At 36.5% G+C, this 11,865-nt stretch overlaps 1 protein-coding gene across 6 annotated transcripts in view; it reads right to left on the reverse strand.

Moving 5' to 3' along the window:
* Window positions 1-275: 275 nt before the first annotated feature.
* LOC119636216 overlaps window positions 276-11,865 on the reverse strand; it is a 23,739-nt gene continuing 12,149 nt past the window's right edge. For 3 of the 6 annotated variants that reach the window (XM_038031464.1, XM_038031462.1, XM_038031460.1), the window contains 9 exons: window positions 6,228-6,701; window positions 5,125-6,159; window positions 4,894-5,056; window positions 4,551-4,839; window positions 4,153-4,419; window positions 2,280-2,723; window positions 2,021-2,215; window positions 878-1,608; window positions 276-784 (listed from right to left, as the gene is read on the reverse strand). In XM_038031464.1, the coding sequence (XP_037887392.1) occupies window positions 543-784; window positions 878-1,608; window positions 2,021-2,215; window positions 2,280-2,723; window positions 4,153-4,419; window positions 4,551-4,839; window positions 4,894-5,056; window positions 5,125-6,159; window positions 6,228-6,563 (3,702 nt within the window). In that variant the 5' untranslated portion in view covers window positions 6,564-6,701 and the 3' untranslated portion in view covers window positions 276-542. Of the gene's footprint in view, window positions 785-877; window positions 1,609-2,020; window positions 2,216-2,279; window positions 2,724-4,152; window positions 4,420-4,550; window positions 4,840-4,893; window positions 5,057-5,124; window positions 6,160-6,227; window positions 6,702-8,811; window positions 8,882-11,311; window positions 11,498-11,865 lie in introns of those variants that run through there. The other 3 variants (XM_038031461.1, XM_038031463.1, XM_038031465.1) reach the window with 3 other exon arrangements.

Consider the following 11,865-nt stretch of genomic DNA (forward strand, 5'->3'; position numbering starts at 1 on the left):
CCGTTGAGCTAAGTTCAACTAACGATTGTCCACATTCACGGCTCATCTGCTTTTCGGTATTTCTTGGTTTCTTATAAAATCAAATTCTACGAATTTATGTTTTCATTCTCTAAATACAACAACTAAATATTTAATAAACAATTATAAATGGAGGGATTCAAGGGAAGTTCACATTTGAGTATATATATAGGTTTCATGAAAACTTATTTTCTTTTCTCGCTTTTTTCTCTTTCTTTTTTTTTTTTCTCTTACTAAAGGATAATAACTCAAAAATCAATTATGACTACGACAAATATTTTTTAAATGTACATATAATGTAATGTAATGTAATGTAATGTGATGTAATACTTGAGTGAGTGTATTATGTGCGGGCAGTATGAGCTTTTATATATGACTAAATAATTAATTAAAGAGCCCAACTTTTATGACTACGTACTCAAATTCTGGTTTCGGTTTTGGTTTTTTGGTCTTCGCCTGCGCTACAATTATTTCTTGTTTTTTTTTTTTTTTTTTTTTTGCTTTTTTTCACGCTTTCTTTTTTATTAAGTCTCATTAAGTCCATTAAGTTCCAAGCTTTGATGTTCCAAATTTCTTTTCAAGTCTTCAATAGTGCTAACAATCAAAGCAGTTTTATTCAACGATAATTGATCGTTTTGCTCGTTTTGCATTTTACTTAAGTGATTGAAGTCGTCTCTAAGGTTTTGGGGTTTCAAACGATCCTTTTGAAAATCACTGCTGCCGGAATTAAACGATTTCAGCTGATGTCGATGTTGAAAGATACTCACTTGACAATACAGAAAACGTATATAGTGACAAACGAATAATTAGATGGAGAATTGCATGAGAGAAAGGGAGCACTGAGAGCGTGTTTACTCACCTGATTCACTTTCATAATCATTTTTCAATTGTTCGTAAGCTGTCGCTCCCTTATAGACTTTTCGTTTTAAGGGCTCACTTTGAGGGCAATAACTTTTCACTTTTTGCTGAGAATCAAGGAAGTTTTGATTTTTCACATCCTCTAAAGCGGCAATAATGTTAGCCTTTTCTTTGAGAAAATTTTGATTACGCTCATCTTTCTGATTTAAAATGGCGCACAATTCCTGATCGGAGTCGCTGAGATTATATAAAATTTGATTGTTAGAATGCGTGATTGTTTTTAGCACCGGTGATTGGGTCTTCAAACGCCGCTGTTGTCTAGGAGAACAGGCAGGACTTTGCATCGCTCGTCGTGGCGTTAAAGGCGAATTCTCGTACGACTTTCGATTAATAAGATCGTTAGTTAAATTTTGATTTATAAAATTAGTCAAATGAGTCTTGCGTGGACTACATGGAACTAACTTTGGACTATTGGGTGGCGAATTGCTTTCATATTTTAATAATTCAATGCGTTTATTAACAGCAGCCGTTAGTTCCTGTTCACTTAGTTCAGATGAAGAACGCAATTTGTTTGTCAGTTGTTGCTGTTGTTGTTGTTGTTGTTGTTGTTGAGATTGCTGCTTCGAAAAATCTCTTTTAGGTTCTATCTCGCAGTTTTTAATCATTTCGACGCGTTTGTTAGCCAAAGGATTTACGCGTCGAGGGCTTGCTACGGGAGTTTCTCGAGGTATACTTAAATTGTTCAGAAAGAAATCCCAAAAAACAGAAAACAATTAAAAACACTATAGTGCTTCGCGGCTCACCATTAAATACTCTACACCACCCTACAGTTACTCATATATCGACTATTCAAAATAAGGCGCTATATGGGAAGGGCTAGAATTGTCCTTCCGTAGGTCGAAACAAGTCAGTCTGCCAAACTTTCATCAAAATATCTCATAAATTGGGCCCTGCAGGTTGGACACAAGAAAACAAGGAAAGTAGACGGATAGACGGACAGACGGACAAACAAATTAGAAAGGCAGCTTAGGTGTAATGAAGTTCTTCAAGTTCTTCTGGGTATTGCACACATCCGCACAAATCGAACATACGCTTGTGCAACAAGTGGTGTATGGTGGAATGAATCGCATCAAACTAATTTTACCTTTGCGCACTATTCCGCATCGAAACTAGAATCAACTCGGCTTCCATAATCAATTGACGGTATTTAACATCAGCCTCAAAGTCAGCCCTAAGCAAAGCTTTTTCACTTTCTCCCACGGTCATAAAACGTTTTTCGCGAGCGTCAGTTAAAGAATTTGAGCGCTGTGATAATTGCGAGGGTGTCGTACGACTATATCTGCAATTGATAAAATATTACATACAAAGTTTATATGAAATTATTTCTTAAGACGCTTGCTTACCTTTCCTTATCACTAGCATTTATATGCTTCCGAAGACAGACTGGTGTGCCACCAACACTACGAGTTTCACGTGGTTTTCTCATTGGTGAGCGATGACCATGATCTCTGCTCTCTGAGCTCTTCTTCCGTGTTTTATGATAACGTTTGCGTCTTCGTTGTGCACTACCACCAGCGCTGACCAATAAGTTTTGTTCAGCCGATATTTTCAGACTTCTAGAATTTCTCGGTATACGCGTTGCGGCTTTATGCTGCTGAAATTGGTTCAACAAAGGACTTCCCTGAACGTAATAACCCATATTGCTTAATGCATCCTTGCGCTCGTACACTTCTTGCATAGATGACGTATCAATGAAATCAATGTCCAATAATTCATCAGTATCGCATTCGTCTCCTGCATCCTGACCTGTATCCAGATCCGAAGGGCAATCTGTGGGATCTGAGTCACTAATGAAAAAATAGAAAACCTCAATGAGCAGCAATGGTAGTTTCAGTCTTTGTTAAAGTACAGAGCACACAATTGGATGAAGTGTTTTAGTTGTGAACTATTATCGCGAAAATATTTCCTTTTTAAGCGAAATAAGTAGATGAACGGAGCATCACAAAATCCAGACAAATGTACTGCATTGTACATTGTACTGTCCGATATATCGGCGTTGTTTCAGTTTCGGCCACTTCGTTAAAAGCCTACATTCATAATATTTTTATACCATAGTTAGCGGTTCGGTTACACGCACATCTAAATGGATTTATCATGGCCGCCCTTAATGCGCTTACATATTAAATATGTAAAATGTTTGTAGGGGATAAAAATATATATTAAAAAGCTATATAAAAATTCCCGAAATATCTGACAAAAACAAGTGAAAACATTGTAGTGGGACACGGCCCACGATTAAGTACCCTATCCCACTTCCACCACTTCATTTAATACAGTTATTCACATAAGGACTTCACTAAATAAGGCTTTTTATGGGAAGCGGTCGAAAAAGTGGTCCGGTCCGAACGATTTTCAATAGCATTTGCCCTTACAATACTAACCACCAAACGAAATCGATGCAGCAACTTTCATCAAAGTATCCCAAAAATTACGATCTGTAGATTGAGCAGAAGAAAGCAAGGCAAACAGACAAGGAGACAAGTAGACAAACTTCAAGTCTTTCTCGGTGTTGCTTACATCTCCACAAATTTAATATAACCACATCTCATAAGTGGTGTAAGATGTAAAAACAAGCACTATGTTACAATGGTAAGATGTTTAAAGCTGTTAGTTTGCACTATGCTTTGTATGTGTGAATGAACGAGGAAAACCTAATAAAGTAAGTAAAAACACAATAGCGGGGCATAACTCAACATTAAATGACTTTTCAAAATGAGGCATTACATGGAAAGCCATCGAGAAAGTGATCCGATACGAACCATTTTCAACAGTGTTCGTTTTTCGGCTACAGCAAGCCAGTCCACTAGATTTCATCAACATATCTCGAAGATGGTGCCCTATAGGGTGAAACAAAAAAACAATACAGATAGACGAATAGATGGACAGATGGACGGACAAGCTAGGATCGATTCAAAAATAAATTCAGAAAATGATTCTGATTGTTATAATAAAATACGAGTCGATCTCAAGTCCCTCTGAGTGTTTCATGCATCCGCAGAAACTTAGCATACCTGTGTACCATAAGTGATGTAAGATAAAACAAGCAATAGGCGAATTATTCGTCTCTGCGCGATGAATATCGAAACTTCCATATACGCTTTTTTAACCCCTTAAGGTCATATTAATGAGAGCCTTGATTGCATAAAAAAGCATGCAAAGCACTTTTACCGTATTCATAATTGTTAATAAGCTAACCTAATTTTTCTTTCTACCCACCTCAATATATCTGTCTCTTTCTCGTATACATAGCTTTCATCAAATTTTCCCATCATTTCATTCAAAGTGGCGTCATCGTCACTCATCGCAGCCAAGGGCAACTCATGATAATTTTGTTTATGCGGACTATCAGCAACAGGTTCTATACAGTGTTGTTGCAATTGCAAAGAACGCTTACGACGCATGGTGTTGGATGTGAAGGACCTATGAACATTTTCCACTTCTGTTAGCGATGATGAGCTCTCCGAAGAAACATATGTCATGCTGCTGTAAGCAAGGAATGGCATTGAATATATGCATACACGAATATTACTACATTTGCACATACATATACATAAATGTATCTGTATATATTTATACAAATATTTATTTCTTATTTTCATATCTGTACTACTTACTTGTGCTTAATACTTAAACCACTGCTACAGCCGCCGGCTGATGAACTTGTGCTCATTGACTTGACGCCTGGAGATTTGTCTCTTTTATTATTGTTTTCAACGTGAATGGTGGAAGGGGCCGATTGGGTCGACTGTGACGAGTTGGAAGAAATGGTCATGGAAGAGATCTGCGATGCTGTTAACATAACTCCGGGCTGTGAATGAGTAGCTGTTGAGCTAGATGAAGAGGTTTCGGTTGTTGAATACCACGGATTGGTGCGTATGCGACAGCGTTGTCGGGGGGAAGGAGCTACAAGCCAAATAAAGATTTTGAGTCCGAAATTGGGTATGAACCAAAACTTACATTCAAAACCTTTTAAAGTGGGTATAACAATGGGGGCATGCATAGGTAGAGGACTGCTAGGAGGGCCGGACCCCCAAGGAGGCACTATTGGGAAGCTGGGCATTTTCATTTGCCCACCATCACATTCATCAATATTACTGCGATGATTAAATGAAGTTTTAGGCTGAAAAAATAATTTTATATTCAAGATGATTACTCAAGAAGGAATATAATGAAATGTGTTCTGAGTACCAAGGGATCGATAGGTGACATTTCCTCGATTTTGTTTAAACCAAATTTATATCTTTGCGCTTCAATGGCCAGGGAATTAATGCTTTTGGGAAAATAGTGGGTGCCAGTACGCATATTTATGTAATATTCGGGTGGAGTGTAGCCATTACCCGGGGAAGTACCATCAGTCGAGTAACCGGTAGAGTAAGCACTTTCTGGTGAGGAAAGACTAATGAGCGGTGCTCCGGGGGGACGATTCTCGCTTAGAGCCTGACCTCCATAAATTGGGGGCAGATGTTTACTACGCTGAATGTTGCGTATATGCATAAAAGTTCCGCCGTGATCACTGCCAGTGTAAGAATGGGCTCCACTGGTTTGAAGGGGTCCATGTGCCCCTTGGCGTGGTATGCATTCTTCACTGCCGCTACGAAAACTAACAATAATAGGGTTAGGCATTTTTGAAGGCAGTAAACGCCCATAACGAGCCGAATGATCATCCTGGCTGTGCCGCTCTTCGATCAATATTCTACCCGTGTGAGTGGAACAGGAGAATTGCTCAGATTTTGGTCTTTCTGGCGGTAAAGTAGTTCCGTGAAATAAATTCTCAGGATGTCTAATCAGTGTGCCAATCTCCTCGTAATGAACAGCGTTAGGATCCTCATCCGAATTCCTTTGTTCTTCGGGAGTGAACACTTGGTGTTCAAGACCATTATTGATTTCTACTACTTGCGTAACACCTGACGTTTTCACTTGTTGGACACCAGATGAGTTCATCGAAGGTTCTTTGGACCCGGTAGACCATGATAGAGAGGAGAAGGAAGACGTAGAACAATTTAATTGATGCTGTTGCGTCGGCTGTTGCTGTTGTTCTTGTTGTGGCTGCGTCGTCTTATATTTATTGTCTTCTCCGGAAATATCTTGGGAGTTTGTATTAGTGTTAGTGTTGCTTTGCAAATATTGTTGACTAGAATGTTGCGAAGGATAGAGAAAATGATCAGATTTCGGAGATATGATATATTCACGATCTGGAGATTGCCAACCATAACGACTTTGAGCCTAAGTAACGAAAAACGAACAGTTACAATTACCCCATTCACGGCATTTTACGATATTCACAGACTTACATGATTTTGTATCGGTGACACCTCACGTCTTCTAACAGGGCTCGATATAACACTACTGCAACCCGTATGATTGGCACTAGAACTATTCGAATTGGAGTTCGTTTTAAAAGGTGATCCAGCACCATTGCTATGATGTTGATACATAGTAAAACCAGAGGCAGCATGTTTTTGTTTGCTATAAATTTCGGCAGTTGAATGATTTAAATGATGATTGTTATCGGTGGTCTGCGTTATTGTGTTTGAGGCTGAACTGGAATTTGATTTATTTTTGTTGCCTTTTTTTCGGGGCCTCACTATGTGATTCTCCATCCATGTTCTTAGTTTGGCACCAAACATCGTGCCTAAGTGCGTCTACCAGGATTCCAGTTCCAGGATTCAATATATTGATATATTTTACTTAAATCTGGTATATTTAGGTTTTTCGTGGTTTCCTGCATACAGTGGACGGACCTCTTTAAATATTCTTCTAAAGAACTGCAAAAATATGTATTGAATTAATCTTTGCATAAATATTTGGAAAAATTATTCAGTTAAGGTCCGTTATTTTTCTTAAAAGAAAACAAGATGGCTAGGCGGCGGCTACGGTACAAGCGAAATTTCATGTCCTTAACGTAAGTCTTGCCTGTTCTTTTTCTTCTCGACATAATGACTTTTTCCTTCTTTTCTTCCAGATAGACTAGCATTTTAGCATATACGTATAAGTAAGTATTAAATTTGTGCGGATGTGTGAAACAGTAAGAAGGACTTAACATGGACCCATCTCTTTTCATACCGATCGATTCAGATTCACTTTCTTAGCGTGTCTGTCTATCTGTCTGTCTTTTTTCTTGTGTTTAACCTACCGGCCGCAATTTTTGAGATATTTTGATGAAATTTGGCACACAGACGTGCTTAGACACAACAACGAACGTGGTTCAGATCGAACTACTTTTTCGACGACTTTCCACACAATACCTCACTTCAAAAAGTCGCCACATGAACACCTGTAGGGTGGCGAAGGTTATTTTATGGTGAACAGTGGCCTACTATAGCGCTTTTGCATGTTTTGATCTATTAGCCCTGTTATTATTCAAGATGTTAACCTTTCTCCATCCTTTAGCTCCGACGTTACTCAAGATATCAGAAGGCATTTTTCATTTGCTCATTTCGAAATAACCAAAATCGTTTTTCCATTTCAATTCCACAATAACAAGATCACCTAAGATTACTCGCAATCCTTACGCTAATTAGTTTTTCGAGCTCAATAAATTCTAAAAAAAATATTAAAGCTTAAGGATGTAAGAAAAATTGCAGTGTACTCGCATTTAGGACTGGGTTACAAAATTAAATATCAATCGAATGATTTTCTAACACATGAGTAATTCCATTTTTACCATAACTAGGCATCTCGACCATTGAAAAGCCGTAGTAACATCCACGAAGCATTAAGAAAAACTACATCTTAAACTTTTATTCTCCCTATAAAAAAAATTCGTAATTCAGCATTGAACTATGATCTATTCGTCTCAAAAAGAGAGGGAACCTTTTCACCGCCACTTTCCACTACAGACATTTCTAAAATATTTTTAGGGTATTGAAGTGTGGCACAATTAACGAAATTAATTAAAACACTCCCGGTTAATGAAACTACAATTACGACTCTGTTTATCAAGAAAAGCAAATTTAACCTCAGTTTTGTTCTAGCTTTCCTTGTCAGGTTAAAAACAATTGTATTTGATAAAAATTTGATCATTTTTACCTTCCTTTAGAATGAAGGCCAGAAAGTTGCTAAGCTTTGACTCAAATCGAAAATTTATGGTTAAAAAAAATTTTCCTCGCAGGCTTGCAAGTTAGCCGACAATCTTAACAAGTAGGAAAATTATACTCCACTCTGTCCGAATCTTTTACACCCGCCACCTGTATATTAAACTTATATATACAAATATTTACTATTGCAGTTTATGAGCAGCGAACGAAAAGCTCAATTCCCTTAGATTTTGAAAAAGAGAAAAAGTTCTCACTTCACATGGCATTATGGCCTTATCCCTTGACCGATTTAGTCGGTTTTCAATACCAATCTGCAAACGACAGCTATCAGAAGTATACGTGATATCATCATTTTTGCAAGCGGGAAAATTTTTAACGCAGCCTTCACATTGGCTGGATATATTGATCGCATCGTGTGGCATCCAGCGTACACTAGTAACACCAATTATATCATAAGCCACACATTCATTGGTGGAACCGAAATATCACATTTCTAGAAGCAGTAAAGCATATCCTTTTGACCCAAAATGGTTAACATTTTTTTAGAAGAAAAGACTGAGAATTTTTCTCTTTTCTAAGATCTTAAAATTTGCTCAACTAACACTAACACTGGATACTCTTTCCTTTTTTTCCCTTTTTATAGATGAAGACACAAATATTAAATCGCAAATGCTTTGAAGGCCCACATTCACCACCATTTCTTCAATATTGCATTTAGTATAAATGCTATACGCCGCACATACATGTAAAAACATATTTTTATACCATTTGGCAGCAATTCCATAGACTAAGCGTAATATTTACATATATAATAAATAAATTTTTGCCACTAGCGTACCAAGAGTATATGCAGCAAACGCCTGCTTTCGGCTAAAGAATAATTTGATCATCACGAGTATTTAGATATTAGGAAAGCTCTAATGCGTATTTTGGCTTTTTACAAACGTACAGTCTGGTAAACTAAAATCATTGTTTCACAGCCTGGATGGAAAAAACCTACAAATACATAATATACAATTATAATGTAAGATATATATATATGCATATGCATATAATATATAAATATATATATAACGTGTTATACGAAATATTATAAGCGTTAAAATGCTTGTCCGAAAAGTATGCTATGGAATTTTTCGCAAAGCTCTATGAAATTTAATATACAAAACAGTTGCAGAAGGAAGTAATTGCTTAAAAAATATACGCATATATATATATAAGTTATATTTAAATATATATTTTAATTTTGCAAACAATTTTAATAGCATAAGTCGGACAAGCATTGTAACGTTTTGATATTCCGTGCATCACAGTGATCTCGCCGAAAGATCTATGCCGAAATTGGTCATAAATGCTCTTTTCATTTTTTAGCCGTTGACACTACCTACTATTCGAAGACCCTTTTCCTAGCAATATTCGTCCCAATTTGCTGCTCGTTCTTTTTTAAACTTTACCAAAAAAAATTGATTAAATAACTAAACTAGATCTTCATTTCGTAGCTTCTACGGGGTTACGGTTCCATATAACTTTTGCCAATCATATTGACACTGTAAAAGGAGTAAAGAGATTTGAATTTCAAGGATACTCCATCAAAGAAACGCCATCGCCCTTCATATATCTGTGTAGGATACAGGCCACCATCCTTCACGTATCAAGAGCATATTCAGAGGAGATCAAGATCAAACTTTTCCGCAGACTCTTCTACGGATATTCCTATAAGTCAAAGTCAAGGTCAAAAGCAGTATAAAAAAAACGCTCCGACCAAGTGACAACGCCGAACAAATTTTTTTTTATAGCTCTTCATATAAAATCCGTTTCGTTTTAGATCTTTCTTGTTAAGCAAAATGTGTTAGTCTTTCATAATCTTAAAACCTTTTCACTTTTAATAATCTTCAATCATATTTCATATATTTTCGAGGCTCTATAACTAGACACGGTCTTATTTTAGAAAGGCATTATTTGTCTCTATGTGAAACTTACAACGCCTTACTGAAAGCATGTCTAAATGCTAATCGTCAGCTCGCGTTAGTTTATATGCCTCTTCTCTCACCATTCTCGACCGAGCATTAGATCACGAACCAGCCGCTTCCTTATACTTGTTGATGAGGCAAAATTTCGAAATCAGTAATGTAAGTTGGTTTCTATCAGAATGCACGGGACTTTGGTGAGAATTATTTCTTACTAAACCAACGTCTGCAACTGTACAATTAAGATGAAAGGAAGGCGTAAGAAACTGCAATCATTTCTAACTCAATGATAAAAAAATTTGTTTCCGCCTGAGTAGCCGAAGGCGGGGAATCTCGACTAGCAAGTCAATGGTCGTGGCTTCGAATATCAAGTGCGGTAGAGTTTTTACTAAAAGCCGATAGCCTTAGATGCTAGTGCTTTTAAGAGTTTCTCTGGCGAAATTAATAATAATAATAATAATAATAATAATAAAAAACAAATAAAAACACTAAACACTGTTCACCATTAAATAGCTCATGTCACCCTACAGACATTCATACAACGATTATTCATCACAAGTAAGTGGTAAGTGAACAAGGAAGTAGTTCGATCCGAACCATTTTCAAATTTCACCGCCTGGAGGTTGAACACAAGAGAACAAGACGGACAGATAGACACCCAAACTTAGATCGATTTAGAATACAAGAAAACGAAACGGACAGACGAACAGCCAATTTTGAACGGATTTAGAAAATGATTTTGAAACGATCTTTGTAGCGAAAGATGGACCTTTCTAGGCCTCTTCTAGGCATTGCTTACATTCGCACATGCTTGTAACATATTTCCACTTCCAATTCGAACAAAGCGAAATATCTCATACAGCAGAATAGCTAATGTGGCAAGTCTTAAAATAAATCAATTCTAGTGCTAACTGACTTGACTATAGGTATTTTTATTTTTTCTTATTTTTCTTTTCTCGCTCATAAAAATTTCAACTTTTCATTTTATTATTATTGCTAAGGTGTGTTGTGGTGTTAAGGAAGCAAAAAAAAAAGAAAAAGAAAAACCCTAGTTATTGGCCTCCTTCTCTTTTTCGTACTCAATTCCAAATCCTCAAAACACATTTTCTTCGTTTTTATAGCCTAGATAAAGAAAAATTCTTAAGCTTAACTTAAAAGCCCCCTGGAGACTGACTCGCTCTTTGGCACACATAAAAGTAATCATGTACAGACAACAAAAACCAGAACAACAACAACAACAAACATTATTATCCAAAGGCTGTGCCGTGCCGACCAACACAATAGCAAATAAATTTATAATAGAACAGAAAAAAAGTTACGTTATATCTTTATATATATATGTATATGTATATGGTTATGTCGTTCCATTACCTTTTTCACAATATCTTCAGCCTTCTGCATATCCTTTTTTATTGTCTTCATAACCGTTACACAACAATCTCAATCACAACAATTTACATGCATTAATATTTGTGCGAACGCTTGTGTGTATTTTACGTTAAATTACGTTTGTTACACAACAGACACCAAACAAACACACACACACAAAACACTTCTTTCTTTTCTCTCTTCTCTTCTCCCTCTTTCACACTCTCTCTCTCTCTCTGTATCTCTCTCTCTCTCTCTCTCTCTCTCTCTAAGTATACTTATAAGTTTCCTTCCTTTGATTTGTTGTTTTTGCTGTTATTACTGTAGTGTTTATTATAATGATGATGCCGTTCATGTTTCTTTTTTATACATAGGTATATGTATATATACATATATATTTTTTTATGTCGTTTGTTTACGGTTAGAGACAAAAAGATAACGACAAATATACCACCAGAAGCATGTGAATATCAAATGATAACGGTAAACATGAAATGAAATGAGAGCATATCTCAGTTTATGTTAAATAAAAGAGAGTTAGTTCTATACACATACAT

Source organism: Glossina fuscipes, unplaced genomic scaffold (genome assembly GCF_014805625.2).
Source record: "Glossina fuscipes isolate IAEA_lab_2018 unplaced genomic scaffold, Yale_Gfus_2 28, whole genome shotgun sequence".
Classification (NCBI taxonomy): Eukaryota; Metazoa; Arthropoda; class Insecta; order Diptera; family Glossinidae; genus Glossina; species Glossina fuscipes.